Here is a 27,237-nt window from a genome sequence, read left to right as displayed (position 1 = left end):
AATGGAGGTTACCATGACGACCTGTTTATGCCTCACTGATGTGTCGTGTAAATCCATTTAGAAACGAGAAGGGCCTTTTGTCTTTGGGAGGCTTGAATGGGCCTCATTAAACCTGAAATGTGAAAAAATGGCCTTAAAGTGTGTCTGGGAGGGGGACGGGTCGAGTGGAAGGAGTGAAGAGGGCAGCCAACAAAAGCCCTCAAGTTGCTGCTTATCTCTCGGACTTTATTAATAGGGGCCTTTAACCCTTGGCAATTGAGGTGGGCTGTTTCCACTGGGGGCCCTGTGGGGTGGGCCGCCTTAGAACAACTCGCCATGGTGCAGCACCTGGCAGGATTTTACATAATTTAATTAAAGGGAGTTCTCCATCAGTGAGGAAAGGCGCGGTCATTTAGGCTTTATTAGATTATTCCTCTGCTCCAGGCACTGGCTGCCCCTCTGTTTAGATTTTTACCCCCTAATTGAAGGAGGTGTCAGGGCTACAAAGGAGCAGACTGATGTCTTGGGATTGTCGGTGCTGTCTGGTACCGACAGGCCAGGAGTCTGGACTCCCATTCTCCAGCTCCTGGAGCCACTCTGGTTGGGATTACCTCCTTGTTTTATGGCTTTATTCCTTAAATTAGACCAAAAATCTATCAAAGACAAAGATATCCAGTTACCTGTGGGTGCACACGTCTCACAAGACAACTGCTCTCTCTCCAATCTCTGTTCTAATCTTCAATGGGAATTTACAAAATGCCTTTCATGGATGGGCCTATGAACTTCCTAAATCTACTGAGTACAAAAAATCATGGATTAAATATAGACATTGGATTTATGGCACATTATAACCTGCCTGCCATCTCATAACCCTAGATAACCTGTCTGCATTTTACCAGCTACTTTCTTTCACCAGGTCAACATCCCTCCCCTTCCTGCCTCCCCACCTCTCTGGCACCTAAGGTCTTCCATCCCTCTGATCCTCACTGCCATGCATTTGCACTTTCACAGACCTGCATTTTGGCTTTTATTCCACCCCGGAGAGTGCACACACCAGCAGACTCCCTATGCCTGAAGGAAGGGTCTTTGTGCCCAAAAGCTTGCAAAGAACAATGCTTCCAACTATTTAGTTGGTCTAATAAAATATATCACATTTATCCAAAGAAACTTGTCTGCCTTGGACTAGGCTCTTGTCTACCTGCAAACTTAAGGAGCTGCTGAAGAAGGAACTAAAAATGACTGTTTTGCTGGTCACCAGACAGAGTTTAGGTTTGAGATTCAGACATGTTTACAGACTGTACAAAGAACATGGGTGACAAAATAAGATAGATCCTTGGAGGGGTTGTGCAATTGCCTTTCCTGGAAACTTTCTAGGCAGAGGAACTGAGCCCTCAGGGTTGTTTTGGTGGAATGGAAGTGATCCTTTTTCGAGGAGGAGGAAACAACTGGATTCTCACCGGAATAACTTTTCACATCTTTGCCTAAGTCAGTGGCTTGCCTGCCCACGTTATTCTCCCCAGGCTTGTGTGCCAGGCCTGTACTTTTACAGTGTGGCTATCCCTTTCAGGCTTGCCTGGAAAACAGAGAGGAGTAAAGTTGTTGTTTTTTAGCATGATAGAACTAAAGCCAGTAATTTTAGGCAAAGAAGTGAGCTAGAGAGGAATCTGTGAACAGAACCAGTCCTGTTTAATGAATTGGGGCGGTGGCATCCTCTGTCAGCCCATGCCTTTGCTGTGGGCTTATTGCCTCTCTGTAGCAGCTATTCAAGGACTGTTATCTCCTATCTTTGCGCTGCGTTTTGCCCACTGTGTGGTGCCTGTTTTAAAATCTTCTATCCTTCATTTCAGCACTTCTCTGTCCTCACCTGTTGCTGCAGAAAGCCTGCCCTATCAACAGGGCTTGGGCCTGGCTCACTTCCCTGGGTTTCGTGTCTGCCTAATCGCCTGTGTTGGGAAGTTCCTGGCACGTGAAGTTTACATTCTGCATTTATTGACATCTGCAGCCCAGATTAGCTGTTTATCAAGATGAACATAAAACCCATGAGGCATAACTTCCGGAATAGACTCCAGGGTGGGATTCTAGGAGGGGGAGGAAGGGAAGCGTTCCTTTTGAGCCACTGTTTGTATGCAAATAGGGCACCATTGTGGCCGTAGACTTGGAGCCAAGCGTGTAAAGAGATGACAAGTTTAGAGTGCCTCTGTGTACAGTATGGCGTGAAATATGGTGTGTGGAGACTCTCCTCCTTTGGACATGAAAAGAATAGACAAGCTAAAGGCCTCTGAGTAGGCATCCTCCCCTCCTGCTCCCCACAGGTCACACGCTTTCCCTTGAGGGATAAATTCCCAAGGCCATATGGTTATGCTAATAGAGTTAATCAATATTTATGAGTTTGCTGCATGCACATGGTCACCTGCTGGGTGGCTGTAGTTCAGGGTTTGATTGCAAAGAATATGCTAACTTTGGAGAGGAGAGGCTGGAATTCCCGACTTGGGTATAGCAAAGAATAGTCAAGGAAATGAGAGCTAGGAATTAAAACAATGTTACTCTTTCAAGATGAACCAAAATTTTGGAATTAGCCTATAGGTCTGTTAAGTATCCAGTTACCTAACAGCCTGCAGCAATGTATTTGCTTAAACAAAAAGAAGTAGGAAGTGAAGCTGAAGAAATCGTATGGCCATCTAAAGGTATTTAAGGCAAAAAGTGTTCTTCAAAATGGGGAATCCAGCCTAAACAGTGCCAAGAGATGGGCATAGGCGTGCTAAAGGTAAGCAAAATAAAGCAGTCCATATGATATTTTGAAAAGCCTAGAGTCAGAGAGAAACAAAGTTCTTGAGACTTTGAAATGGGGAAGTTTGAGACCTACTTGCCATATCTAGGAATAGGGAGAGTAGTTGAAAGAGTGATATTGCTGAGCTTTCTTACATCAGGCTTTATGACAAAGAAAGATGTGAAGTCTGCCTATTCCCAATCTTCTCATTGAAGGTAATAAGGACAGGACACTGTCAAATAGAAGAATCAAAAGTAGTATGGGAACAAGCCTATGGATTAGACCGCAATAAGTCAAAAGGACCAGATGGTATTCATCCAAGAACTCTGAAGGCACTTAAAGTAAAGTGGCTGGGCTGCTAACAAGATGTAATCAATCATTAAAATCAGCTGCTATATCAGAGGCTTGGAGGGTAGCCAATATCATGTTTATCATTTAAAGGCATTAGGAATGATCCTGGGAATTACAGACCAATAAGGCTTACTTTAGAACCAGGTAAACTACTTGAGGAAATTAGTGCCAGTATCCCTAGATGAAGGTGATTTAACAGGAATAAGCCAATCACAGCTTCTGGTAGGCAAAATTATTCTTCTTTTAGTTTATTAGAATTCTTTCAGAGAGTTAGAAAACTAGAGGATGAAGCTGAACCAGAAGATCTAATACATTTGGACTTTAATGAAGCTTTTGCTAACGTCTCTCCCAAGAATTTACAGGAAGAACTAAGTAGCTATTAGTGAGAAGTTAAGTTTTCTTGTGCATTAGGAAATGGTAAGAGAAAAACAAGGTTGAAGCAGTCCATTTCTAAAAAATCCTTAGGCTGCCCTGAGGATCTAGGTGAACTCTGATGTGGCAACATTAAGAGAGAACTCCAAATAACTTAAGGAGGTTGAGACTAATGAAGCTGTAAACTTGGCACAGGTGGAATATATAAACAAGTGCAAGGTAATGTATGTGAGAGTATTTTGAACTATCATGCACACAGACTCTAAATGATCTGTAATTTGGACCTAGGATCTAAATTAACTGGAGCTATTCTGGGTGGGAGAACATGCCTGAAGCACCATTTTGAATAGCTATAGAATACCTGCTGAGTGAATGGATGAGGCCAAAGGAGCAAACAAGATTTTAGACTGTTTTATGAGAGGGATGTCCTTAAATGCAGTGTTCAGTTTGGATCACATGTATATAGGAGAAATAAAGGTCTATTGAAGGACAGTGGGAATAATTAGACACGGACAGAGTAGAGACAAAAGATTTAGAGCTGTTTTGAAAAGAGAAAGTAATAATAGAAATGAGACATGAAGATAAGAGTAGGACTTAAAAGTACAGAGAAGGCGAATCAGATGCTCATATTTACCTTTTCTTGTAATGATGAACAAGTGAAAAGACAAGTGAAAAGACAATATACGGATGAAAAGAAAATCTTTTTCCTGTTGAACTTGCTTTCATAGAAAAGCTTCATGTTCAAAAATCATTAGGCTGGAATAACACTTGCAGGTAGAGCAAGCTGGTTCGTAAACCTTCATATTTCAGTATACAACCCAACTGGTTGGGATAGGAAGAATTTTTTCTCATAGGCATGTTACTCTATAGTAATATGCTCTGGCGTTTTTGCATCTTCCTCTCTAACAGGTACAGGGCACTGTCCGATGGGCTGGTGGTTCATTAATCTGATTAAGCATGGCAATTCCTATGTTCCCTATTTGACTAGGTTTTTGAGATGCGAAGGGAGATGAGTTGCTGTTAACTCCATTGAGACTTTCAAATTAAGTCTGCCTTCCAGGACTAAATGGGAAAACCTCCTGGTGACTAGAGCTGTGATAGCTGTTTCATCTTTCCTTCAGAGACAGAGGGCAGGTGGATAGCCTTTCTGTATCACTCTGATGCAGATTTGGATTGATCTGTGCCTCCATAAAGAAGGAAATCCGTAAAGAAGGAAATCAAGTCTAACAAAGCAAACTCCAGGATGCAACACGAGTGGCCAAAGACCTTTCAGTACTCTTGCTCCTCTCTGGTTTGCTTTAAATTTGGAGATGGAGATGACTTTTGCCAACTCTGGCATTGACTTCGTTGTCACTTCACTTAACATTCTGCTAATGGCTGATACTAGCCCCGTGATAGTTTTACTGGGCCTGAATAAATGGGTTTGCCAACTTTAAGGCTGCTGTATTATATGGTAGCACTTATTCCAAAAGCACCCTGCATTTACTGAAGGGAGGGCGATCCCACTGTGGAGATTCTGGAGAATTTCTTCCTCTCTATGGAGGAAGGGAAAAACTCTTATCAGTTCCCTGTAGTTAGTAGCTGTGAGTATTGGGCACCAGGGAGAGACTAGTCTAGGGGTGCTAGACTTGTTAGGGAGCAGCAACCATAGCAAAACCATACTTATGGTTAGTCAGAACTGTGTTTAATTGGGGAAAAGAGTAGGAATAGCTGATAAATGTTCAAGTAAACTCCCCCTGCAAAATAGAATGGAGGTGGGTTTTTGATTTCCTGTGCATTTGATGTAGGGTAGTAGTAATGTATCCTGGAAACATCACATTTTTCAGCATCCATTTGCAAGCACATATGCTGAGAGTTTACACTCAATTTCCACTTTAGATTGCTATCTGTATAGTTTAGGCCACTATCCTTTATTCTTTTCTTTATTCAAACCTAACTTGGGCTGACAATTTGATGGTGCCACATTAATGGTACACCATTGATTGCTAGGCAGTGACCTGTGTCTACACATTACAACAGTTCTATCAAACTCCTGTGGCCTAATTAACTGTAATGTTGATGTTGGTTTCACTCTTGCCAGTCTAAAAGTGCCACGTTAACTAATGATGACATTCTTTCCTTGGTAGAATCTATCTCTTTGACAAATGACAGCAGACTCTCCGAGAAACAACGACCAGGCCCAGTCTAACATTGACATTCTCGGTAGTCAGACTTGCTGTAGTCAGTGTGTTCTTTGCTACATTGTCGTTGTTCGTTTTGAGACCCCGAACTTGCTCTTTTTCATTTTCAATTTTCAGTTCCTTTGAAAACTTAGGGAAATTAGCATAGAAAAACTTCAAAGTTAGCTAACATACTCTGTTCTACTTCAATAACATTTTCTTCAAACACTGAAAAGGTAGAAAACACAGTTAAGGTCAACAACTACACTTATGTGTCTCTACCTACGGCAATATAAAACTTAGACTCCTATTGTTATGCTTGTTTCATGCTAAGCTTTATAAACTACCATGAAGCCTTTATGCCATCTTACACACAAGGGGACTAAAAGACGCTTGCTTCTTAAGATGAGCTTTTGTTTTGAGTTTTTTCGAAGAAAACAGTGGATAGCATTGGTAGTCTACATTGGAGGGAATCTGCTGTAGGGTAGCTTATACAAGGAGGAAACTTGTAAAATGCTGTTCTGCTTTCCTCAAAGGAGCCCCAGCATATGAATGTGTGTGGTAACTCTTAAGTGGGCTCTGTATTTCAGATGTGGAAGAAATCAGATTCTGCCCCAGAGAGCTCACAATCTATGGAACAAGGCCATGTCTTGGCTCTGAAAATAGGTTATTTGAAAATGTTTGTTTTGTTTTAAAGTTTCACATTTAGCTGGTCATGCTTGCCCCGAAGCCAGAGGCCGATGTGAGAGTGTAACCTGTTTCTAAGTGGTATATCCTGTCTGCATTATGCTAGTGCTTTAAAACTGTTGTTTAAGACATGCTGGCTAATGCCTGAAAAAAAATTGCCAGTGTTCTTAGCATGCAAAGCAAAAAGGGTCTTCATTGAGGGGGGGAAGTGGTGTATTGCCTCAGTTCTGGGCTTTCTAGTTTGTTTAACCCCGGGCCTAACTGCCATAGTTTTGTTTTTTAACCCCTTGTCTCTTTGTTTGTTTAACTCTTGTTAAGCCAAGACAGAGACAGGAGTCAGCATAGTGCTGCTTGCAGCAGTCGCTTCTCAGGTCATTCTGAATCTGTTTGTCAGTCTTTATATTTTTAGTGCTGGAGGCTCCAGCTTACTGTGTGCACAGACTCTAGCCAAAACTCGTGCTAGAGCAGTTGCCAGGTCAGTCGGGTACCTGAGATGTGGCAAATCAAGGCAAGAGACCTGCATTCACAAATTGTTGTGATGGGGCAGAGTGCCTGTCTCCCCTGTCTGCAATCCTGTTCGTGCCTGAGCTAAAGCCGCAGCAGCCCCACAGCTAAGGGGGCTCTTTCCTCTGGGGAGACAACCAATCTGTTTCCATCAAGACTGGATAACTCTTAATTGCATCTAGCAACACAGTTTCCCTGTCCTGTGTCTGAGCAAACAGGGCTGTGCTGGGTCAGCTCCTGGGAGGCTTCCAGGACCTCTGACCTCGTGCTGTGCTATCTGAGATTTAAATTGACATAGCTGAGTAGCTGATCCCACAAATGAATTGGCTGAAGTCCCACCTGTTCAGTCACACCTGCCATGGGGCTGGTTCCCCTTGAAGCGAATGTTGAGCCTGGACTTCTCCACTGCTGACAGGGTGCCAGCCACCCCGCCATGGTTTGTTCTGGCCTGTTGTGGAAGAGTGTACTTCTCTGATTGCCTCCCAGCAAGTTTCCAGCAGCCCTGTGAACCGGGATTCCCTGTTCCTTGTCCTGGAGCACTAAACACAGGTGGTTTTCTGGGCTTAGAATGACATATGTCCCAAACCATTCCCCTAGCTTTTTTTTTTCAGTGGGGAGGCAATGGCTAGCCTGAAGTCCCTCTTTCGTTTTCTGCTTTGGAACATGCTGTGATGCCTGCATGCAGTTCGCATCCATGCTGAGGCACAGCCTTCTTGGACCAAGTGGCACATGACAATTTAAACATACCCACATCTTCCAGCTTGTTTTGGGGCCATATCCCTTCCTCCAGCTCCCTTCCCCTCCAGTTAAATTACCTTAATGATGCTGGGACGCTCAGCACGTCTGGCATGGGGTACCCCTGGAGCCAGAGGATTAACAGACCAGATGTGGCATCCAGGCCATGAGATCAGGTTCCACATAAGCTTTTTTGGATCTCTAAACCTATATTGAGTGAGCCAGGATTAAGCCTGAGCTGGCTGAGTGCACTTGTCAAGGGTGGTGGGGTGTCAAGCACAAAGTACCGAGTGGCCTTGTCGGGCCCATCTGTCATGCTGGCTGGCCTCTGCAGCCCTGCCTGCTTGCAGGAGAAGCCTCTGGGCTTGGCTGTGGTGGTCCCTAGAAGAGAGCCCCCTCCTTCTCGGAGGAGAAGGGGGGAGGGCTGCTCTTTAATTTAGTTTCTCTGCGCAGGCATCTCTGACTCCCTGAGGCCTGCTGCCAACAGAGCTCTCCTTGTTTACCCAACTCTGAGGAATCGGTTTACAAGGCTCACAAATACCCTTTTCACCTTTCCCATCAGAAAACACCTCCCGAAACAATGAGGAAATTGGATGCTGCCACCTGATAGCTCCCAAGGAACCTGCAGAGTAAGGAATTCACTAAGCAAACAGGCTTCTGTATGTGGCCTGCGAGAAGAGCCACAGAGAAACCAGCCTTTGTGCTCTGGCCATTGAAGACTGGCTGGTTGGCCTGCTGAGACATTATTCAGTGGCCGAGCCTGGAGAGGCTTTATGGATTTTGGGATGGGAGGTGGGCAGTTACAAACACTAACTGAAAATCACCTCTCAGGGTTAAAGTAATCGACCTGCTAGTAATACAAGTAAACACCACGAGTGAGCCCATCACTCTCTTTCTATTGAAGCTCCTGCACTTGCTGTGCCAGTAGCATTCTCTTTTAACTTAAATAACCTCTTACGTCTTTCTCACTGCCACCAGGAAAGGATGCGGAGCTGCAGCTAATGAGGAGCTCCAGTATTTGACTGTGCCCTCCAACTCCCTTCGAATCGGGGCTGGGGGTCAGACATGGAGAAAGCTGGGAAAGGAGGGGAGTGTCCAGGAGAAAGGGATGGAATTGCGTTGTGGTGCTGAGGGAAACCGGGAAGGATTTACGTTTTCTGAATGCACTTTGTGGAAGAAAATGCAGCTCAGTGAAGACCAGGATGTAGCAGTTTGAACCAACTGGCCCATTGCCCAGACCCCCAGTCATAGCAATACTGGGATTTTGGGAGGAGGTGCAGAGGTTACTTAACCATTCTTTGTGGTTGAGAGTCTCAAAACTCATGAAGTACCTGAAATCATCAGATGAAAGGGGGCATCACTGCGCAGGGCTTATATTTCATTATTCACATCCATTTTAAGGGTCTGCCTCTGAATTTTATTTTTTTTAAGTGACTGGCAGAGACTTGTCAATGTGTGTAGCATTCTGTACTGTTGCCACCCATTATAAACATTGTTTTCTCCAAAGTCTGTTGGTGCCTGAAATCCGAGTGGCATATTTGTGCATCTTGCAGTCACAGCACAGGCCCTGGATTAATTTGAGTCTGGCTTACAAAGCCAAATAGAGTAGAATTGGGGCATCTGTTACTGACATGGTTTTGTGTTTAGGGTGACTCCTAGAAGTTAACTGTGGACTGGGACAGGGGAGGCGATGCAGTGGGGACGCCAGTCTGGGCTAGAGTCATTCTTTCCTGTGTATTCTTGCTTCATTCACCTCTTCATCCCAAGCTATGTGGTGCCTCAGTCTGCTTCAGGGGCACCAGCATAGTTTGGGAAGCTGTGGGGAAAGTCTGAAGGGTCAGTATGTCGTGAATGGAATGGGAGTATTGTTGCCATGCTTTGCTGTGTGCAGGCATGCCAGGAAAAAGGGAGGGGGACTGCAGCTGAATACACACTTCACCCCTCTCTGGACTCTGTTTTAATTTGCTTGATTGGTTGGAATAGCAATCTAGCTGTGGTGCAGAGAGAGAGAGGCTGATCAGAGTGGTTCTGCATCAAAAAGGCACCTCCGCTTGCTGAGGGGCAGTCTGAGCCTGTGCCTCTCCCTGGCAGTGATCTTTGGCTAACAGTCCCAACCTGCATCTCCCCAGTCTGATTCCTTTGTTACAGGCCTGACTGTGAATCTGCAAAAACAGAGGCTTGCACTTTGTCTCCGTCTTCCCATTTCTATACATGTCCAAAATTCTGTGGACATGGATGCCATATATTAAAAACTGTAAAGACCTCACTTCCAATAGCTAGTCTCCTAGGAAGGCCCCTCTTTTAAAGAACACCTATATTTTATAGTAAAACTTTGTCAGACCAACTCTGCCAGGCAGCTGATGTATGTTTATTTTGCTGAGTTTGGTCCCTTGGGTGGTTAGGGAAAATGATGCATGGATGTGTCCGCTGTCTCAGAATAAGAAGAATTGAACTGCCTGCTGTGCTGGCCTGTTCAGAGGTTTCCATGGGCTGTTTAAGGAATGCAGCAGCTCAGCAGGTGCGGTGGAGGATTAGCAGTGAAAGGGTTAAGGGTGCAAGCACTGGGTCGGGGCTAGTGGGTTTTAGGTTGCGTCTCTCCTTGGTCCGTTTCCAGTTCTGTTTGCTGGCTCCTGAGCCTCCCTGAGCTGCAGCTGCATCTGGCAGTACCTGGCTTTTCCCCTTCCCTAGGTTAGAGGACCCAAAGGTAGTGATTGGATGCAAAGGGCAGGCTGCCAACTGATTTCAAACTTCAGTGTTAACATTTGATGGAGGAGAGTGTGTGGATTCAAAACACCAGCCAGTTAGAAACTGAAGCTTTTTTGAGAAACTGGATTTACATAAGAAAAATTCCCAAATTTGTGCTGTTCCCTGCCTGCCTGGCCTGAAACATGCAACTTCCCTTGGGGACTGATGGCACCACTGTGCACCAGCAAGGAGAGGCGGCTAGAGGGCAGCCTCGGGCTTTCCTTGCTCCTCATCCTCTTCCCCCCGGCCCAGACCCCTTGCAGTCCCAGTGGCATAATGGAGTACAGCCATGTGGGGAGGAGACTCCTGTAGGTCAGAGTCCATATCTCTGACTCTCCATGAAGCTGCAAGGTGGGTCAGTCACGCTCCCAGAGCTTCTCTGTACTTGCCAGTGTGGTCTGAAGCAGGTCCTGGATGGGATAAGTAGGTTATCACTTCAAGCAGCTGAACTGCACTCTCATTGCCATCCTCCTTTACAGTGCTTTGCCTATCTGCCATATCTTAATTTAACTTGTCTAGTACATTGTGTCTCTCAACCTGCATCCCAAAGTGCTTTACTATGCAGGTGCCAGTCATAGTGCCACAGTTAAGGCTGAATTGAAGGTTTTTGCTTTAAAGAAAGGAGTTTGACCTCTTTGTTATGCATAAAGAATGTGGCAGGTCCTTCCCAAAATTACTGCATGTACGTATAGGGTGCAATGAATTTTCTTGCTATTGAAAGTGGACCTGTTGGTTCCTTTCAGTTGCGTTTTAATTAAAAAAAAGTGTCCTTGAAAAAACTTGTCACCTTGTGTAAGGGCCTTTTTTTGGCCCTGAACAATCCTTTGTGGATAACAGAGACTCTTCAGACTTCTTGAATTTGAAGCTCACTAACATCTGGGATTTATGTGATGATCATTCTTGCTCCCTTTTTTTTTTTTTTTGTAACTGAAGTTTTCTTCTTTAGCAAAGGCAGCTAAATTTTACAGGGCATTCCAGAAGAGCAGAGCTCTTGCACAATAGTTTCCACTCCTTATTCTCACTGGATGGAGGCCAAAAGCCGCTTCTGACAAAGATGACCATTACAATTCATGTTGACCTTCAACACGCTCCATGACCGCATAGGGGTCACCATCTTCCTTGAAATCAGCTTGGTTTCACTCCTTCTGGGGAACAGTGGAAATGGGTGGCCATTTTGAAAAAGGCATCTTAGTAAATGGTAGCCTGTAAATAGTTTCTGTATTTAAGAGAATAGTGGAAGGTGGTGGCCATTGAAAGTGCGCAGTGCTTCAGAAGTTTCTCTGTAGATTTTCTCAGCCTCTTAACAGATAGCTGAGTTACAGAGAAAGTCAATAATCACCATTATTCCTAAGCATTTAACTTAACTTAAAAAGGTACATGTTGCACCAGAATGGTCTTCAAGGAACACGGGGAGAAAATGAGAAAAAAGGTGTGGGGATTGTGAAGGACAAAAAGGACAAAACAACTGAAGCACATGCACACCCAGTGTGGGAGGCAAGAAGTAAATTGAAACTGGTGCATATATTTCATCTGTTTAGTGTTCTGGTGATGCACAAACAGATATAAACTTTATTTTCCTGGCAGGTGTGTTTTGGCTGATTTGTACTGGTTGAGTGAGAGAGAAGGAATAAAACCAGCCGGAGCAAACTGGTGAATCTGGTCCTGAACTCTTGAGAGCTTAATGTTTTCAGGCTTGACAAATAACGAGAAGCATCACATGGTTTAATTGTTGATAATTTCATACATGAACATTTAAAAAACAAATTGAGGAATGTTCCTAGTTCCCAGGAAAAAAGCCTGAATTAAGATGAATTTAAGTGGAACATATGCCTAATTAACTTACGGTATAATACATTGCAGGGGCATTCTGATTATCCCCCAAACAAATGTAGTAAACCCAAGATATTCAGAGTTGAGGTTTATTGAAAAAGAATTATATACATATTCAGTTTGTTTGCATATTCTCACACAGTCCCTCATCTGGCCTATTTTAGATATCTTTTAATTTTTTTCTTAGTGTCTCTAATGTCTAAAAATCATTGTAATCTTGTGCGACCACAAAAACCATTATGTCACAATCACACCTCTGTGGTTGCTGGATGGTGTCATTTGGTGGATGAGTAGGATGTTCAGGGCTTTACATCACTGCAAGGACCCTTTGGCCCAAGTAGCCGTGCTGGGGTTCCTTCTTACTGAGATGGAAAATGAGTAGCCCAAGGAGTTGGGCTCTGCCCAGGAAATCTCCCTACATCTGCCTGTGCTTTGTCTGTGGCTTCCTGCTTGGACATTTTTGGGCAGGAGGGAGACAGCGGAGGCTGAAGGAGGGAATTCAGTCGCTTGAAGTTCTTGCCAGAAATGTCTCGAGTCAGTGCAGGGTTGGAGAGAGGGATGTTAGATCTTGCTGCCTCTGGGGGTGGAACCTGAGAGTGAGTGTGCAAGTGTTTGCTTGCGTGGGCCTAGCGTGCATGTCTGTGGCCTGTCACAGGGTGGAGTTAGGGAAAGGAGGGGGGCTTCTTTAGGCAAGATGCAGTCCTACACATAGGATTGCCTCAGAGCTCAGGTGATGGGTGGGGAAGACTTGATCACTTGCAGTACTTTGGAAACATGATCCTGACTAGCAGCCAAGTGGCCTATGTGTAAGCACTAAGGGGCCAATCTTCTAACAGGCCAGGCACCATAACCAGCTGGGGCAGGGGGTCTAGTATTTGTTTGATACTCTGTAGTCTGCTGGAAACTAGCAGAATAGATTCATTTTGACACCATCCATTATTCCCATCACTCCCTCTTTACAGCCACAAAACTCAGTCACATGGGGTTAAGTGTTCTGTTCTTCTGTGAGCATACCGTGCATCTTTGTTCAAAGGATCTTGGCATTTATGAAACTTAATTACTTCCCACAAGCTTGCATGGTAAAGTTACAGCTCCTGAATTGATATGTCCTGTTGGTATTGGGATCAAAGATGGGTGAGAGCCTTCCCCTCCACGCCCCTCCATTCCTGCATCTGAGCCTTTAGTGGGAGGGATGACTCATTATGAACCTGACAGGTGCCCATGTTGTGCCAGGGAACACATTTTTAGGAGCGCTCTGTCTGGGTGGAGTCACAGCTGCCACTGAGCTCCAGGCTGCTGGAAAGGACTTGGGCAGACAGCATACCTGAACCCCCTTTCTGTAGTGGACAGCAGCCTCTGTCAGTAATTTAACTGCTGTCCTGAGCCTCGCCTCATTAATTGAACTAGTGGAAGAATGAGGGGAAAAGGGAAGGACGGTGAAAGCCAGGGCTGCCCCCATCTCTGAAGCAGTAGGCTAGAAAACAGGCTAGGTGGAGGTCAGGGCTCATCTGAACATCTCTTTCCATATTATAGCTCAGGCAGAGCTTTGGGAGTCCCTGCCAAGTGTGCCTGAGTGTGTGGGCTTGGGCTCCGCCTTTCCTGCCTGACTTTAAGCTCAACCTGTAAATTAATTGTCTCTGAAGCTCACGCGATGGGAGGCTGGAATCTCAGGCTGCTCAGGCTCTGACTCCAGCCCTTTGACTTCTTGCTAGGACTTGTATTAGAGCCACAAAGCAGGTTGATCTTGTATGCTGGATCTTGTTTCTTCAATGCCTGTAGTCCTGGCCTGATCCCATTGATTTTTGGGGTGGAGGAGGGGAGAACAGCATCTACTAGGTGTGTTCCTATAGGGACATCTTCCATTAGCAGGAAAGTGGGCTGGGGAAGGCCTGGATGACACCTGGGGAAGGAGTGAGGAGGAGGGGAGGACACAGATGGAGGTGCATCCCATCTGGGTCCTTTCACTAGTACTCATACCCTCCTATTCTTGGAGTGCCCAGATTACATCAAGGGAGATGCAGCTGAGATAATTTTGCATTAACATCTGTTCTTAAGTTATCTTCCATCAAGAACAGATCATACTCCTAGCACTAACTACATGTTCTGCCCCTCCCCTCCTTGCTGCCCCAGTCCTTTAATTCACCTAATTTAAATTGCAGCAGGAGTAATTGCCCTGTAATAGCAGAACTATGGCATTGATTATGATCATGTTACTGTCTTTCTCTGATGTCCTGCCTTCCAGCCCCAGAGAGCTCTTACTAGTCCCTGACGTTCTCCATCCAGTCCTCCCATGTCCCTTGAGTATACTGCCCAACTAAGGGCTCTGTAGCAAATCTTATGTTAGCAGAAAAAACCTTTATAGATGACTCTTATACTCTCTTCCATTCAGGAATGAAAAAAAAATCCTGTGGGTAGTTGGGGTTAGAAAAGATCTTTTCACCACTCTTCAGTACTTCTGACCTCTCCCCCCACCCTCACAATCTGCCATTTCCAAATGAAGTTTAATGTCATCAGGGCAGGTGTTCAGACCTGGAAAACTGAACAAGACCACATGTCCTTCATCCAGCAGGATCCTTGTTTTCCATTCCCTTACGTGGGGCAAAGAGCACAATTTTCAGTGCTCTTGTCCATGAAGAGAGCAAGTGGTTCCAGCAGCAGCCAGATCTAGTTTTCTCTTGGGCTAACTGCAAAGTTGGCCCTATTTTGGTATTTCTGGGTTTGAGGGGGTGGTAAGGGAGTGCAGTTGGGTGGGGCTTCATTCTCTTCACTCCAAACTTCCTGAAGCACCATCACCTGAGTCACTGTTTAAAAATGAACCTGGCGTAAACCTGTCCTGTCCTGGCGTGTGTGGTGGTCACAAAGGTATGATGTAGGGGAGTCTTCTTGATGTGGCCATTTTTGTCATAGGTGGCAAGACTTTTGTCTGAGAATGTAAATTTTGTAGAGTGAAAATAGTAGGACTTGCACTTGGAGTCAATTTTAGGTTTTCTTCCAGGAGAGAAGGGGATAGAGAAGGTAGAATTCATCTCGGGATGAAACTTGAACATTGTACTAGGCAAGCAGAAATTGTCACTGCCTTGTTGTACCTTTCCCTCTCCTGTCAAATATAGAAACAGTAGCTCTGGCCAGCAGCCAAATGGGGCATGTGACTAACCTTTTCCTTTTTTTCTCTTCTCTCCCTCTAGGTTCATGACTGGGAAAGGGCTGGTCATCTACCCAGAGATTGGGGACAAACTGGACATTATCTGTCCCAAGGCGGAGCCATCCAGGCCTTACGAATACTACAAACTCTACTTGGTGAAGCGAGAGCAGGCAGAGTCCTGCAGCACTGTCATGGATCCCAATGTGCTGGTAACCTGCAACCGGCCTGATCACGAGATCCGCTTTACGATCAAGTTCCAGGAGTTCAGCCCTAACTACATGGGCCTCGAGTTCAAGAGGCAGCAGGACTACTTCATCACGTGTGAGTCCTCCTCTTCCTTGCTTTCCCAGCTTACTACTGTCGGTCTTCCCTGTGTGTTCTTCCAAAGCCTTTCATCAGACTGAAAGGTGCACACCCTTTTTGTTCCCCAACCCAGCCTTTATAGTATGTTTCTGGGCCCAGGCTAGGGCACGTCTTCACTTTTACCACAAGAGGGCACATTTCACTGTTGTGCTAGACACTAAGGGGATGACATGCCAAGAGTTCCTAGGCGCGTATTTTGACTGGGGCTGTGCTAGTGGATGGCACATGTGGAAACTCTCATCCATCCCATCCGTTATGGATGGTGAGGGCGCAGTGATGGGGAGTGAAGTGCAAGCTGCCTTGTGAGCTGACTAATGCTCCTTATCCATTCAGTGGGCTGTGCCACTACGCACCCCTTTCTACTGCACTCCAGACCACAGTCTTATTTAGTTAGATGGGCAAGGAGCATTTTACCACATTCACACTGGACCTGGCAGGGGGAAGGAAACCACGCTTAGCACTGCCTGGGTTGCTGGCTTTGGAATGTATGTTCAGTGATGTCCATGGATCAGGGAAGAAGTTAGTACGTCAGAGCATTTCTGTAAGTGCTTACTCAGGATGTAGGGAGGGCTTAGTGGAACAGCAAAGAGCCTGACCCGGTGGGAGCAAATAGCAGCTTAGTTTCTCTTCTAGGTAAGAGTTAGCATTGAGCATTAGCTTAGCTTAGAAATGTGCCCTCATTGAAACTGAGTACAAAGCTACCTGGAGAAATCCTCCTAGCCAAAGGGTTTTAAGAATTTAAACAAAAAGCTTAAAGCATGATTTGCGCTGGGATAATAGAAGCTGATGAGGGAGGAGAATGGATGTTCCCTGGAGCCTGGTGGTCTCTACAGATGTAAGCACAATGATCACCTCATCTTTGTGTGATTCCATAAATAGGAGACACCCTTATCTATAAATAGGACACACCCTTATTCCTCATGATTGTGCCCAGAAGAGATAGAGGAATCCTTTGCACACGTTGGCTTTGGTCCTGCTGGGGCTCACTGTGTTGCGTCTGGATTCTGTTGCTTGGCTGCGCTTTCTTTTTTTTTTTTTTTTTTCCTCTTGTGGCTTTTCTTGAATCTTGCTGTTTCCACTCGGCTTGGCACGCTGCACTAACCCAATAGCGAGGCAGTGGGAAAAGGGCACAGTGGCTCTGCCACAGCTCATCTGTCACCTTATGCATCGTTGGCTCCTTGCTTGCTGTCACGTGCTGCTAACTTGCCAATCACTGGCATGGCGCAAAGGTCAGACTATGGTGCTGGAGATGAGCTCCAAGATGTATTTCGGCACCTCACATTCAGCAAACAATCTATTTACACGCCTGGATCTCGTCTTGGCAGTCAGTGAGGGTGGGCTCCAGTAGATGGTGTAAACTGTAACTGTATTCTGCAAATGCATCAATTACCTGCTACAGGGAGGGTGGTAGAAGATAATACAAGCCCTTTGTGGGGCTGTGTTGTCCATCCTAGCAAGCCAGAGCTTTCGCTGATGGAGTGTCTGCATTTTGCTTTGGATTCAGTTGAGTAAACCTGATATGCAGAAGCCTGTAGTCTAAATTTATCTCGAGTGAATTTTCAGATGAACCCACCTGCTGGAGGTAATTGATCTAGTTTTTGCAGTGGGCCTGTTTTAATTTGGGCGCTTTAAGACTGGAAGAATGCTGGCAGCGCTGATGGCACTAGCCAGCTCAAACTGCAACAAGTCTGCTTTTAGTGTGAAGTCTTTGCAGTGGTGTTTCAGGTGAGATGGCCTGGAACAATTACTTGCCAGCCAGTTCATTCTCATTTGTTTTTTGAGAACGATTTGAAGTTGAGGGGAGAAGAAATCTGGTGTGGCAAGTCAGCCACCAGTTTGCCTAACCTGGCTCCCTCCATGTCTCCTATGCACTGGGACTGTTTGGGGATTTGTGCCTGCTGCCTTGTCCATGTGTTGACTAGCTTGTGTTCCCCTAACCCATTGCTGCCTGGCTGTTCGGGCTGGTTAACGAGGCTGTGTTGCTCCTGTGACATTCTGCTTTTTTCTTTATTAAATGTGCCAGAGGCCTGTCATGGTCTTGATGAAAAATGGCTTTAAAACTAAGATGCTTTTGGCACAGGGATGGGATCACAGAGAAGAGCCCTTGAGTTACCTTCCGTATGTTTTCTGCTATGGGACTCCAGGACTGGTGTCACTTGCCTCACCTGCATGTTCTAGGGTGAGACTTGGTTATCTCACTCCCTTTTAACAACTCACGCTCACACTTGTATACACTTCCATTCACCGAATTGTTCATTCTCAGCCATTACTTACTCTTATTGGAGTTGGAGCCTGGCAGGGACATGTGAAAGCACATTTATAGCCACCACCACAGCTACACCATCCTTTCAAAGGCCAGGCGCAGATTTCTGGCAGGCTGTGGCCTCCAGTGCAGTGGTGATTGACCTCGCCAAAGTCAGATTTTCCTGCAGCTCCTTGGCTAAAGTAAGGCTTGAATGAGCTGAACATTTCCCTGCAGAGACTAAAAGAAAAGGGAGGGCGGGGAGTGGGGATGGTGAGGGGCTGACTGCAAAGGAACCAGTCAGCCTTTCATATTTCGGACAAACATCTTGAAACACTCGGTCACTGGCTCTTCCATGTTAAGGGTCACTGCAGGTCAAGTTCAAGCAGAAGTATACTCTTCAGTCTAATGAGAATTGAAAGCAGGGGTCCTAGCCAGGGCCTCTGTGTTACACCCCATGGGACATCAGGGATTCTTGTACCAGCACTGCCTCAACCAGCTCCAAGTGAGAAACCCACCGACCCCTGTAACAGTAAATAAACCCTGAAAGACAAATTCATTCACCAAAATAAACCCTTGAGCTTAATGTCCGGCACAGCACACATTGGGGATGGAGAAGCGCTTTGATTTCTGCACCGCTCCAGATGTTTTTCTGGTTTGCTCTCAGCACCCCAGGTTGGGTGGGGAAAGGTAGGGTATGGGTGGGTAACAATTCCTTTGTTTGGGAGGGGAATAAAATGCAATGTTCTGAGGTTCTGGATTCCACAAACTCAAATAAATCCTCAGCGTTTCACATCATAAAAGCCCACTGCTTCAAATTAACCTTTCGCCTCATGCTTTAAATGGCATTTTCACAAACAGTGATAAAAGCATGCTGCAAAATATAAACACTGCTCCTGAAGGAGCCATGGCTTTGAATTTGTGCCAGGCATCAGGGAGGCAGGAGTCCCCTGGGCTCTGCCAACACACCTGAATCATTCCTGCTGTTTCAGGCTGACCCCCCCCCCCCCCCCGCTTTTTTTTGTTGTTGTTGCAGTATTGCCTGTTGTGTTTGTATCCAGCGCACTGAATAGGGCTGGATTGCTGGTTTTATAATCTTGAGTGCACATCCTGTGAGGGATTAGGCTGAGGCCGCTAACCTCATTACATTTATTTTTATATAACTGGTGTTTTTAGCTCTGCTCTCTAAAGACCAATCATTTGTTTGTATTTCATAAGCACAGCTGCAGCACAAGCATTTATCTGCCCTTCTGGAGGTAAGGGCTGGTCCTGCCTTCTCATGCCTCCACTCTTGTCCCGTATGTTCAGTTCGGATCAGAACACGGTTGTTTTTCAGAAGTCCTGATTTCTACTAGAGTCTGAGATGGCCAGGGATTGCCTGAACACAGCTGGTCTGTACAGCTTCCTGGCCTCTGTCCCTGGAGAGTGGAAGGACCAGGGGTACTATCAGTGAAAGCAAGTGCCTTGCCAGTGCTTCAGGCTCCTGCTTAAGAGCCTTTATTTAATAGACTTCCTTTGTTCCTAGAGAGCGTTGCCTTACCTTGGTGGCACAAGCCAGGGGGTGTGTGTTGGAGGGGTAGGGGCAAGGGTCAGGAATCTGGGAGACCCCTTCACCTGCCATTGCTGTGCCCCCGGCACAGACCATTTCTGACTTTAATTTCTCCTGACTTCTCTACACTTTGAAGCAGCCTCCATGGCTCCAGAATTGCATGTCTGCTGTGAGCTGAACTTTGGCCCCTGGGTGGGCTGGAGATGATCCTGTGATCTGGCCTTACCCTCTGCCGAGAAGCCCCAGGAACTTGTTCTGCCAAGGAACAAAATAGCCAAAAAACAAAGTCAAAAGTCTCCTGTGCAGACCACCCACGTGTTGTCTCTCGCACTCTTTTTTTTTTTTTTTTTCCCAAGCCTGCCTTGACACACAAAAGGTTTTTTCTTCCTTTTCATTTACTGGTGGCTTTAAGCCTTAGGGAAGCTGTGTTCAAACGGAAAAGAGCACGGACAGCAGCATGACGTGTGCCGCCTGGGCACTGGCTTCCCAAGGCCAGCTGGAAAATCCTCGCCATCGGAGCAAGGTAGCTTCCTGGGGTTCATCCTCATTCACTGGCTGCTCCCCCTTCTTTCACCCCTCACAGCCGCATTGGATATGCCAAGCTTCGTTTAGGGCCACTTTTATCATCTGGGTGCTCTGGCTCGACACTAGGCTTAGACTGCTTAGCAATCAAAAAGGCCTTTTTGAATGCTAACCTAACCTCTCCTCATCCCCTCGGAGTCCCAGCGCTGAGACCCTGAATGCCATCTGAAGGCTTTCATTAAAAGCATCTTTTCTCCAGGGGTTAGGCTGGGAAGGAGATTCTTCCTAATCCTTTTCTCAATGAGTCAGATGCGGGCGCTCTTGTCCAGGCCTCCATGCTGGCAACAAAAGGCTCCTTGAGGTGGCAGTGGGAGAGTGGTGCCTTCAGAAGAGCTTTTTTTGGACCTGCCTCTAGCACTGGAGCCTTGGGAGCAAGCAGAAGGCAGGGTTTTGTGTATGTGTGTGTGTGTGTGTGTGTGGGGTGGGGGGCATTAAATTCCCACTTGATTCTTTCAGTGATCAGGGAAGTGGGGTCTGTGGCCCTTCCCTTTATCATCACTTCTTGGCCCCATGGGCTCAGACCAAGGATGGATCTTGAAGGCAGGAGTGAGGATATTGCTGTTCAGCACCCTCTGTGAGGAACAGGCAAGTTCCCAGCACCTTTTTTGCATGGGGAAGCTTTTGTCCCTCAGTGACCATCCCTACCGTGTCCAACTGCATCTGCTTCTGCAGAGTGGAGCATGCTGACTCCCCTTGCCACGGGTATTTGTTCAAAGCAGTCAGCTACATGAGAAGGGTAGAGAGGCATAACTGTGGGGGCCATGAGTGTATCCTTCTTGCTGCATCCTTAACAGTGGAGGGTACACAGGCATGAAGTAGATCTCCCCCAGCACCCTCTACTGCAGGGACCACTTCTGGCCCTTGACGGTAGCGGGCCCAGGGCTGAAGCACGTGAGTACCTAGGAAGGAGGGTACAAGGACTGAGTGGGGATGATATAGTACAGCTTTGCCCTGGAGGAGGAGGAGGAAGTTCCCCAAGAGTCATACTCGACAGCCTGGACATGCACAGCTCACCCTGCCGAAAGATTGACAGGGTGCAGGGCTGCTCGGGGCAGCTACTACTCCCTGTCCCAGTTACAAGCTGGGGGAGAGGTGCTGGAAGGTCAGGGCCTATGATTGATTATTTTTTGCTTCCAAGGGAATGGGGGTGGTGTTTTTATCTCTGGATGGGGGAAGCAGACTGTCACAAAACTCAGGATGCAAAGGGAGCCATGACAGGAAGGAGCCATGTTGATTGCAGGTGCTTAGCCGTAGTGGAGAGTGGCACAGTTCTAAGGCATCCGGTCCTGTCAGTGAGGCATCTTGCATCTCCTTGTCTTGTGAATGGGAGCACTCGCTTCCTTTAGACACGTCCACGTTTCATTGCAGGAGAAGCATGTAACTTCACTGAACATGTAACTCCCCTTCTCGAGTGCTTAACACAAGGCTACATGGTTGAAAAGGAAACAGGCAGGGATTGCTTCCAAAGCCCAACCCAGGCTCTTCCTACTTCCTCTCCTAAATAACCACTTGTTATGCTGCCAGGCAGTGCCCCTTTTGGGCTCAGACTAAATTTTTATTTGATTTCATCCTGGCAGTATGAGATGCTGACTGAAGACTCCTTCTCCATTACCCTCCCTTTTGCTTACAGTTTATATGAGCAGTGCAGGGAAGTGAAAGGTTCAGGTGAGAAAGCAGGTCTGGTCTGTACCGTTGCCCAGCTGCAAGATGCAAAGCCCAGTGCTGAAAAGTAGACAGCACTGCTCAGGAGGTGTATGGGGAGAGCTGGGTAACTAGATCTAAGAGTTGAGCAGCAGTTACCATGCAGCTATAGTGACATTCTCTGAGTATCAAGACCAGGCTCTGTGCTGAGGCTGGGATTGGGGCTTTTTGGCATCATCCTCAAAGTGAATGCTCCTTGCTATTCACAGTGACCTCCTTGGGAAGCTTCCAGCTGACATTCCAGAGGAATTTTCCTCCATTGTATGCCTGGAGGGCTGCTAAAGGGGCTGCTTGCAAGTGGGGGTTGGACAGCTGATGTTAGTAGCGCTGCATTGTTTAAAAAACAAAAAAACAAAAAACCTTTTGGCTTTTTGTGGTTGTGGGTGTTGGCAGGGGGTGCAGGGGGAAGAAGCCATATGAAAAACACTAAGTTTGACTACCAGGAGGATAAGACAGTGTCCTGCGCTAGTGATTTGTCTATTAATTTTAGAGGCCCCAAGTTTGGTTCTGCCATTTCCTGTGGAAGAGTGTATTGCACAGCCATACAGACCTCAAGATTTGGAGGTTTTCTTATGAGTGCCCTAATCTTTTCCTGTGAATTCCAGCCCTTTCAGCCTAGTTGCGCCCATTAACACTGTCTGAAATACCTTCCCCCTCTCTTTGATGTCCAAGTCTTCAGCTACTCAAGACTATTACAACTTCTTCACCTCCTCAGTGCTTCGCCAGCTCCCATACAGGTTTAGCTCTTTTAATCTTTCTTCACAACTCGCTCCAGCCCTTAATTGGGTTTGCTGGTCCTTTTTTGAGTTTGCTTCAGTTTGACAAGGTTTTTGGTAATGAGATGCCCAGAAATAATTGGTTAGTCCAGATGCATTGGCACCAGAACCACACAGGAAGGAATTACTAGCTCCATGCCCACAATATACTATTTCTGGACATAGTCCAACGAAGTCCTGGCTGTTTCTGCTGCCATATTGCATTGGCAAGGAGATGGACTGGGGCACCTGACTTTTCAAGTCTAGTGGCTTTTTTTGCTCCAGAAGTGTTTTATCTAATTCACTGTCAATGACCCGATGAGTGTTTATTTCTGTAAGGTATTACCTAACATCTCTGTTGTGCTAGCTGCTGGACAGGGTAACATGCCATGAAACAGAGTCTTACAGTATTTATTACTCTTGGGATTGTTTTTTTTAATCATTTGAACCCTTGTTGGTGATGACGACAAGGAGGATGTAAATTGCACTTTTCCAGGTAGAACTTCTCACCTACCCATTTATTTCCAAATGTTCTGAACACCTTTTCATGATTCCTCTGACTGCAGGCCTATTTGGGCTGCTGTCAGTTTAGCATCATTTGTGATTGCAATTAATAAGCAGGTTACCTTCTCCACTAAAACATTTTAATGAAGATGTTTCACATGTGGCCCCTAATAAATGGTGTCTGGCTCATAAATGTGATACATTGCTGTTTATCATTACCCTTTGTCCTTCAACCAGTTGTTGAGGTAATAGTACTCATAAGCTAATTTATGTTTTTTGGCAGCAAGATTCGGTGAGATCAAATATATTGTGCATCTAGAAGGTTACTTTACCCTACCCCCATCTTGCAAATCATAGTTTTATAGTTTTTAGGTGCTGGGTAAGGGGCTTTGATGATTAGACGTTTCCCCAGGCCCTGATATACTTAGAGTGCCACCAAGTCCCCTCTGAGTCTTCTCTTCTCCAGGCTGAACAGCCCCAAGTCTTTTAGCCTCTAAGCTTTTATTAAAGCTGTTAAATCTGGTGAGACTTACTCTTTATAACTGTTGATACTTGTACATATCAGAGTTCTGTTTTTTTCAGGCGCCTCTGCCCTTTTTAAATGATAGAAGAAAAATACCATGGAACTTTGTAAATGGGAATTACTGGAACGCCTGTGGAATGACAAGTGCCAAGTTTGTTCTCCTTTCCTTTTTTTTTTGAAGAAGTGCACAACACTTGCTTTTCTCTCTGTTCTTGTGCCTCTTCAGTTCTTGACTTTTTCAGAAATAATTGCCTTCGGTAAAAGTTTTCAGTCAAGTCTTGTAGCCATGAGAGTAGCATTATGTGCTTAAGTACTTCTAGAATTGGTTGAGTGTTTTTGTTCTTTCTTGTTTTTGCAGTCCTGGTGGTCAGGTGCCTTCTGTTTTTATTCCTTAAATCCTAACAAAAAACATTCATCCCCCTGCTGGTTCTGGACCCTTAACACACTGTGTATAAGCATTCTTACTTTGTCCTCCTAAAATCTATCTCAAAATCCCTGTTACAGAGCTATCCCACTTGGCTGCACTTACACCCACCAGGTGGTGATTCTCACTCATTTTCCCCGCTAATTACATGTGTGTGGAGACTAATACAAAAATACTCTTCCTCTTCTGTTCTTCAGCTTATCTGGTATGGCAGATGCCAGATTAGGCAGCAACTCATTTTTCCAAGCAAAGAGCAAAAGTGCTTGAAATCTACAGTTATATGTTTCTCCTAAGTCAAGGCCATTTAACCAGCTCCTCCACTCTTGATGCTTGGCGTTGGCACCCCGTCTATGTGAAGCCTGTCTCATGTACAGAGCCATCCATGACTTCTCACTAGAGGCATTGCAGTGCTGTGTGAATCAAAACTTTCTTCTATATATCATCAACACCATCAGCTGACTTCTAGCATTGGTCTTTTTGCACTAATGCTGAGGACCAGAGGATCTCCAGGGTCATGACTCCAGGGTTTTATTTCTAGGTCCCTGTAGTGATTCTTGATTTAACTGAATCTTCCTGTACTGGTGGTGGTAGCCAAAAGGGATCCAAGCAACCCGATTGTGCCCTGGTAGCTGGGAGGCTGCAGTATTCTGTTTCCCTCCTTCCTACTTTCTTCAGTGTATCTCTGTGGAGTCAGTTAAACAGGACTAACTCACTGGCTCAGAGCAGCACTGAAGCCAGGACAGTATAGGAGTCCTATGGAAGTTGCTACACCCACCCAAGCAGCTGGGTCAAGACAGGAGGGGTTACTCCATGCTATGCTTTGTGCTGCCATGACTATAACATGGTCAGTGCTCCAGTTAGCTACTTTAAAGCTAACTCAGGCTTGGTTGTGTGAGCTGCAGTATAGACATTGTGGCTGGGGTGTGAAGGATGCATCTGCAGTCTGTTCCCCTTGGGAGCTGCAGAGCAAATGATGATGGAGCGCTTGGTTTATAAGATGTATGTAGTTTCTTCCCCCGCAGGAGGCGCTGTGATGGATGTGTGTGAGCTCCCGATCTACTGTGTTGAAGACAAATGGGCCTATAACAGTGTTTGTCTCAGATCTTCAAAGCCCAGGCACTGGACATGTCAAACCCAAATAATGGCCATTAGACAACACCCGGTTACTTGTCTGGGAGGCTTGGCTGAAGACCGTGACCAGAGTAAATGCGATTTTGTTGAGTCCTGTCCCTTAAGCCTCTGCCTCTTTTCTCTTCTCCTCCTCCCTCCTGACCTTTCCAGCTCAGAGTTGTCCCTGTACAGCCCCTGGCAGCTGATCTCATAGCTCAGCCTTTCATGGTACTAATAGGGATGAAAAACCCTATCAGAAAGGGACTGTGTCCCTGCACCCAACCAGGAGGTAAATACCCAGAACTTTGATCTACTTCTTGGGTGGAGGGGGATGGGAGGCTTCTGGGTGGAACAAAGAGTGAACACTAAAGGGCAGTGGCACCATTTTAGCTGTGTGGGTGCTGGGCAAATCTGACTTGCTTTTCATTAGCCCTTTCCTACACTTATCGTTGTTGTCATGGAAAGGGTTTTCCTGGTGCGGTTTGTACAGACTTCATGGAATTCCTGATGGGAGAACTTCCTGGTGCCGCAACGTCCAGTGCAGCTTTTTCAGTGAAAAGAAAAGTTAGGTTTGAATTTCCTTTACTTTGCCCCAGAACCTTCAGTAGAAACTGCCTGGAGTGGTCTGATTTATCCCTTTAAGTTGAAAAATACAGTTTTTGTCTGATGCTTTGTGCTTACGAAGACCAGGACGATGATTCAGAGCGTGCAGTTGTACCTTGGCGTAACGCAACAGGCAGGCGCTAGGCAAACTTCATCTGCTTAGCTGATCTGCTGTTTGTCTTGGAGCACATGCTGAGCTGGGCACATCGTTCCTGACTGACACTCCCCTCTGTTCTAGCTGCAGGCCTCTCTAAAGCTGAGGCTGCCAGCTGTGAAGTTATTTCATGATGGGGGGAAAAACTAAAGCCACCAGAATTCTCATTTGTGGCCTCAGCTCACACACAGCGGTGGGTCTATACAGCTGACAAGCTTCTTCATTACTCCTATACCTCTTTGCTTCCCCTTGCCCATTTTGCCACCTCAGCTTCCCCATCAGCATGTCTTTAATAGCAGAGGCCTATAAAAACATGACTAAATCTTCCAGAGCCATGGATGACAAGAAGCCATATTTGTAATTGTGGGTACACTCTAGTGGTTCCATAATGAAGGTGTGCTTGCACTTTTTTGTTTAAAGTCCCTGAAATGTGAAAATTCCCAGAAACCTGTCTCAGTTTCAGACTATTTCAAGGAGGACCACACTTGATTCTCCAGGTGTTTTTCACACTCATTAGAGCCTTTGTGGTAGAACTGGAAAACATTTAAGAATGATTCCTTTTGGATTATGCTTCAAATTAGAAGCTTGTAATTTTGAAGAGGGCTTCAACATATGAGAGCGCCTCTGCAAAGGAGAATTTATAGGGAAAAATAAATGCAGACAGCTGTTTGGTTGGCATGTTTTAACCACTGCTTTCAGCTATAGATTGACTGAGCCACTGGCTCTTCCATACTCAAGCACTCTTGTTTGCCTTTGCTATAACTGCCTCTGTCTACTACCACTTACTTTCTTTTTGGGGGGCCTGGGAAGGGTCACTAGAGAGCTCCTGCTTGGCATATCCCTTCGGGCACATTGTAACAGAGGTTTTTCTATACGAAGGTGGGCAGAAAAGCTGTCTCTAGCAGTGGAGGGATCTTTGCTTGTCAAGCAGTTGGGTGCCTAAGTATTTAAGTCAGGAAATCAGGGATTCCCAATAACTTTGTTTCCAGTTAAGAACACTTGGTGAACCATTTCTTCAACCTCAGTCCATAAGCATTACCACCAAAATGACATTCTGATTCTTGACTGCACTCAGTAAGTCCCTAGCTTTCTTGCCCACGTTGCCCATGTCCAATTCTTCCATCCCTGCAACATAGCCTTAACTCTGCCCACAGAATTCCTTTAACATGAAAGGTTTAAGCCACAGCTTTGCAATAAGTTGAGCCTACTGCTGTCTGCTAAGGGCATGCATTGGAGTGCTCTAGGGCACTGGTTCTCAAACTTTTTATTTTCATGGACCACTTGAAAATTGCTGAGGGTCTCAGCGGACCACTTAATAAACTTTTTTGTTCTACAAATCAAAGCAAAGTTCACGTTTTAATATCAGTTGTCTTACCTTTCTAACGTGATGGATGTGCCTGTTTTTTTGAGCAAAGTTCTGGGAGGTCAGGTGTAATGTTTGTCAGCTTAGCCCTAG

The 27,237-nt window shown here is 45.8% G+C and overlaps 1 protein-coding gene across 1 annotated transcript in view; it reads left to right on the top strand.

Moving 5' to 3' along the window:
- EFNB1 (ephrin B1) overlaps positions 1-27,237 on the top strand; it is a 101,370-nt gene that overhangs the window by 45,189 nt on the left and 28,944 nt on the right. Inside the window, exon 2 of the mRNA XM_019536228.1 lies at positions 15,315-15,592. Within this exon, the coding sequence (XP_019391773.1) occupies positions 15,319-15,592 (274 nt within the window). The 5' untranslated portion in view covers positions 15,315-15,318. The remainder of the gene's footprint in view (positions 1-15,314; positions 15,593-27,237) is intronic.

Source organism: Crocodylus porosus, unplaced genomic scaffold, assembly GCF_001723895.1.
Source record: "Crocodylus porosus isolate Cpor-Errol unplaced genomic scaffold, CroPor_comp1, whole genome shotgun sequence".
Taxonomy (NCBI): domain Eukaryota; kingdom Metazoa; phylum Chordata; order Crocodylia; family Crocodylidae; genus Crocodylus; species Crocodylus porosus.
Note: the sequence above shows the minus strand (reverse complement) of the source record. Positions and strands in the feature narration are given on the sequence as shown.